This window comes from Sitodiplosis mosellana, unplaced genomic scaffold (assembly GCF_009176505.1).
Source record: "Sitodiplosis mosellana isolate CC-2019 unplaced genomic scaffold, AAFC_SMos_1.0 Smas_scaffold_1701, whole genome shotgun sequence".
Lineage (NCBI taxonomy): Eukaryota > Metazoa > Arthropoda > Insecta > Diptera > Cecidomyiidae > Sitodiplosis > Sitodiplosis mosellana.
Window position 1 is genome coordinate 4,906 of NW_022596943.1, and position 5,707 is coordinate 10,612.

General features: G+C 32.7%; 1 protein-coding gene across 1 annotated transcript; it reads right to left on the minus strand.

The window, feature by feature from the left end:
• Window positions 1-201: 201 nt before the first annotated feature.
• LOC129571229 (grpE protein homolog, mitochondrial) lies at window positions 202-1,567 on the minus strand. The gene is made up of 4 exons (XM_055450999.1): window positions 1,331-1,567; window positions 961-1,126; window positions 588-905; window positions 202-519 (listed from the first exon to the last, which is right to left on the minus strand). The coding sequence occupies exons 1-4, from the start codon at window positions 1,399-1,401 to the stop codon at window positions 412-414; spliced, it is 663 nt and encodes a 220-aa protein (XP_055306974.1). The 5' UTR covers window positions 1,402-1,567; the 3' UTR covers window positions 202-411.
• Between the last annotated feature and the right edge of the window lie 4,140 nt (window positions 1,568-5,707).

Consider the following 5,707-nt stretch of genomic DNA (forward strand, 5'->3'; position numbering starts at 1 on the left):
TATGTTAGTACAGATGCTGTCAAACAGATAATAACCGATTATTTTAAAAGAATTAGAACTTGGAGAAACTAAAGAAATAATGGATATATTATTATAAATATTGTATATTTACAATATTTGCAACCAAATATTTAAACCAAATAAACCACCTCTGGCGAAGAAACGCTGTATGGTGCAGAATAATAATAATAAAATTCTTCGTTTATCGAATTGTATTAGAAAATTCACGTCGAAATTTTACTTTTTGAATGAAAACAGAGATTTTTCACAGTTTAATGTTTCAAATTTCATATGGTGAACAAATTTTAATCACAATTTACACGCCTAAACATAACGCTTGCACATAGTTCATTTGATTAATGCACATAGTTGCAACCCTATGTCCGTAATTCCAAGTGCATTATGTTCGAACTAGTTCTTTGACACTCCAACCAGCGCAGGGCGAATACACCTATTGTGCAGTTTGTAACCAATTTTTGTTACTTCAACAACTGTTCCTGGCTCCACGTCCTTACATTCCTGATGAAGTGAGAATCATCCATTTTAGAAAAAAGCGAAGTAAGATAATGAGAAAGGTTGTTACTAACCTTTTGGAATAGAGCTTCATGTAAGTTTGGATTAAATTTGGCTTTTAGGGGCTCAATAGTTTCCAAACCGTGTCTTTTGAAGACTTGTTCTAATGAATTTTTTGTGAGCACCAAACCATCATATAAATTTTTCAAATGCGGATTATCACTATTAATTTCCTCTTTCGGAACTGCTTTTGTTGCCTGACCTAGGGTATCCGCCACTTCTAATAAATCTTTACAAAATGATTGAATCCCAAACATTTTTGCATCTTGAATTTGCTTGGTCAAACGTTGTCGCATATTTTCACCATCCGCTAATGCTCGTTTGTATTTATCCTGGAAACAAGGGAACATTTTATTTCAATAAACTATGTTTATTTTTATAACAAACCAATAACTCATCGTTTTTCTCTTTCATATATTTCATTTGATCATCTTCCCCTGACTTCATTTCGCCTGACATTTTTTTTTCTGAATCACTTTTTGTAGCTTGTGAATCGACACTCCCTGATGTTGATGATGAAATGTTGTCTGTTCCCGAAAGATTCCGTACGAAACTGAAATGGAAATATTGGTTGAAAATCCACATGACCAATTTCAAAATAAGTCTATTTTCTAGACACTTATTATTGACTAATTGAAATTTTTATATCAATCATTGCGTTAATTTTATCAACTCCATAGATTCCATCTAAAGTATCATTTTTTTGCATGAATAATGATTGTTTAAACTGAATAATATTTTTATATTTGTTCCCTACCTTGTTGGTTTGGAGAATATAAGCAGTCGAAACAAACGAACAGAATATCTTAAATTGCAAAGTGACTCCATGTTTCAATAACTTTTTATAGTATATATTCTGACAAATTTTCCAGTTTATGATTTATATTTAACCGCATGGAAAAGGGTTACTCCTTTAACGAAAGGAACTTGGAAGTATTCACGCGATACCGTGTTTTTTTATTGGTTATGTTGCAATGGATATTTTTGAAACCAATTACTTATATTTGATAATACCAAAGTCAGTCCAAGCAACATGATCATGTTGTTAGATAATGTCAAAATTGAATCTATAAATTATTATTTATTCAATTATTATTTATTCATTTCTATTTGAAATATTTGACGTGTACATAACTTGTTGAATATCCAAAAATGATGAAATAAATATTGCAACTTGAAATAACCTGAATTGTATAATTGCAATTATACAAATAAAGGAAAGTGCAATTTATCGTTAAGGCTGGTTTACATTTTGTTTACATCAAGTCAGAATTTCATTTCCTGTCATTTGGCAGGTTACAATTTGGACACAAAAAGTAATATACTATATGGATTAGAAATTCCAATACAGTATGCGGAATACGTACCTTTATACCTTTATTAAATTGATGTAACTACATAGCGGAGCTACTGGTACCTATTCCTTCCTCGTTTCTGCTGTGCAATATATATATATGTATATATATATATATATGTATATATCCTTGAAATCGCAAAAGGCATTTTAAATTTGATTGTGTTTCTGGTTCACATAATATATGCATAATAACAACAAACAACATTTCTCGAATATTTCACTTGTTGAACAAGTGCTTACATGCATTTGCATCTACGATGTTGTTGTCATTATAACTATAATACGACCAAGTGAATTTAATAATTAAGCTACGTTGAGATATGAAAAAGTATTCATTTATTGTTATCAAACATCAGCGTCAGAAAAAAAGGAGAAAAAATAGAAAAAGTTTTGAATTTTTAATGAAAAAAAATATTTTTTCAAAAGAATATAAAAATAGTTTCAATTTTATTGATTCCAACTGAATAAGGAAATTTGAGTTGTCAACGGATTTGATACGTTTACTGCTCGTATCACAAGAAAAGTCGATATTCATTCGATCATATTGATGATATCCGATCATAATATGTTGACTTCATGTGATAGCAATAAGCAACAAAGTTGTTTTAGCATGTTGAGTCTGCCCAGTTTAGGGGAAATGGAGCAAACTGTTTGCATGTTGGAACGTGGTACCATTATAACTAAATATTTTTCCCGTCGCCGACCTGAGCAAAAAACTCTTATGTTGCGTCGTGAAACTCGCCAGGTGAGCATAACAATGTATTGGTGCAATAAAAAGTTAATTTGAGAACATTTCCGTTTCAAAGTACATTGAAAGTTTTTTCAAAGTTTTGTTGTGAAATCAACATAAAAAAATTATGGTGCATTTTAGAACAAAAATATACTGAAGACACATTTTTTGTCGCAACTTTTCAAATATTTAAAAAATTCATCAAGAACGTTATATTTTAACACAGTTAATTTGGTCATCTGTAAATTCAACGAATACTCGAACAGGACAAAGCTTCGAAGGGTCCTTGGATCTCCGCGAAATAAAAGAGGTAAAATTGATCTTTTTTCTACCTTGACCCCATAACGCTTAGCCCTATTCTGGGCGGAGGTTATTCCGTTTAAAAGTGAATAAAAAGTGAACCAAGGCACATATCATAGAAAATGGACACGTTTCATACGCTCGAAGAATACCGTTTTGCAATGATGTATTACATAATTTAATTAAATAAATAAAGCATAATTTAATCGATCCAAAGCATTTAAAATTATGACGTCATGTACAGTACGCCTCCGCAAATTGGAAACCCGTGAATTGGAAAACCTCAATAATTAGAAATGAATTTCAGGTTTGAAAATTTGTATGAAAAATTTCTAATTTCCGGGGCTCATTTCTAATTTACGGGGTTTCCGAATCATTTCATTCAAGACAAAGGGGAATTTACTTCATTTTTAATGAAAAAACGTAATGAAAGTCTTTTCCATTTCGTTGAATGGATCAAGTCATATTAGCAGATCAGCTTGAGATTTTCGACGTTTACCATGAAGTTAAAAATTAAGTCAAGAGTAATCTGTTCCATATTGTCTGCGACAATCATCAATCATTAACAAATCGAAACCGATTTGTTCCATCAGAGAATTTGCATGTACAAAATTGTATATAGAATGCTAACGTTTTCTGTTTACTATCGTATGATATAATAAGAATAGTCGGTCATCATTTATTTCGGTTTGTTCCGAGGAGTAGTTTATCCAGTAAAATAAACTACCAGACTTACTATATATTTATAATCACTAAAATAACTGCTTATAAGCATTTATTTACATACAATACTTGATTGAACAGTGTTCAATATATTGTTTTCAATTAAGCAAATCAGTATTTCATTTGATACACCGTTTTTGGATGAAATTGAAAAAACCGCAGAAATTAGAAAACTCCGCAAATTGAAAATGGTTTCGGGACATTTCATTTCTAATTTGCGGAGGCGTACTGTATTTGAGTGATTTTCGAAAAATGTCAACTTTTCTCTCGTCAAAATTGGCCAAAACAGGATTTTGCTATAATTTTCATCGCACAAATGCGGTCAATTTATGTTCTCAAGTTTGGGAGCAACTTATCAACGAAGAGCCACAGAAGTTTTTTGAATTTGTGAATGCCTCCAACAAAAGGAATGGTGATCTTCCGAATGAAATGGTACTTGGAGACAAAAAGAGTGGGAACCGTCGTGAAATAGCACAATTTTTCGCAACACATTTTGCCAAAGCATACACCAAACCAGATTCTAGCATAATTGAAGATAATTCCGGAGATGAACCATTGCTGAAAGATCTATGTGCTAGCTTTCCTACGATTGACATCACCGAAGAGTTAGTTTGGGATGCTATAAATAATCTTCCGAACAATATGGTATCAGGATCAGACGAAATACCAAATATTTTCATCAAAAAATGCCCTCCGGCACTGCTAAAGCCAATAACATACATGCTAAGAGAATCACTTGAAATTGGGTTTGTGCTGGAGATTTGAAAAAAATCATTCGTAAGGCCGGTACACAAAAGTGGTCTCAGAGCCAAAGTTGAGAATTATCGTGGTGTGGCTCTACAGTGCATAATTCCAAAGTTGCTTGACTCCATGTTGCAAAACACCTTAATTACCACATGAAAAATATCATTGATGACAATCAGCACGCATTTATGAAAGGAAGATCAACAATAACCAATTTAGCTGAGTTTACATCATGTGCAATATTGGGCATGGAAAACCATACACAAACTGATGCAATATACCTAGATATTGCAAAGGCCTTTGACTCGGTCAACGTCGATTTACTTATCCGCAAATTGGCTATTATGGGACTAAATGAACAATTGCTCAAATGGATCAAGTCAAAGGGCTATTTGCATGGTCGCCAACAGATTGTGAAATTGGATAATGATATGTCAAGCCCAATTGATATGTCGAGCCCTTCTGTTACATCGGGAACTGGACAAGGATACCCGATTGGTGCTACATTGTTCCTGTTGTTCATCATTGATTTGCCAAAACACATAAGGGACTCAACTCTTCAGTCGTTCGCTGATGACACTCGCCTGTGGAAGCATATTAGACTAAAGCTACCATGTATTTTCTACCAGTGTACTGAAAAAATCAGTACCAAAGCCAGTTTTTTCGCAATATCTCGGAAACGGCTGGATTTAGGCCTCAAATCTCGGCCTTCGGCTACCATCCCCATGAAATTTTCCGCCCGATCGAATGGGACTTCTCACAATTTTCCCCGATTTTCCATTTTCCTTTTATAGCGATATGTTCATTTTCGGAAAATTTTCCAGGATTTGCAATTTTCCGGGAAATTTTCTTGAATTCGTTTTCAGCTTACGATCGTAAATTCATAAAATGAAAATGGTTGGAAAATCTTGGAAAACTCGGGAAATATGGAAGATTTTGTAAAAATAAAATGTACTGAAAATGACCCTAAATTTATATATGAGGCCATATTTTGGCTCCAGTGACTTTTCCGGGAAATCTGATCAGATAGAAAACTTCCTTGGGACTTCCTCTTTCCATATGTGTAAACAAGAATTTGCTTCCGACACACGATTTTTTTTTACGAATTTTATAAGTAAAAATAATAATAATAATTCTGCACCATACAGCGTTTCTTCGCCAGAGGTGGTTTATTTGATATAAATATTCTTTTATATATTTACATTATATTATATTGGTTGATTTGCATAAAATTTTGTTATTCTCTCCATAATCTATTTCTTTTAAAATATTCATTAATT

What these genes read in the sequence shown, in the direction of transcription:
- LOC129571229 (XM_055450999.1), bottom strand. Translation starts at nt 1,401, where the DNA reads ATGGAGTCACTTTGCAATTTAAGATATTCTGTTCGTTTGTTTCGACTG. An exon ending in ATATTCTCCAAACCAACAAG is followed by an intron (nt 1,127 to 1,330) that starts GTAGGGAACAAA and finishes TTTCCATTTCAG; the next exon opens with TTTCGTACGGAATCTTTCGG. An exon ending in ATGAAGCTCTATTCCAAAAG is followed by an intron (nt 520 to 587) that starts GTTAGTAACAAC and finishes TCACTTCATCAG; the next exon opens with GAATGTAAGGACGTGGAGCC.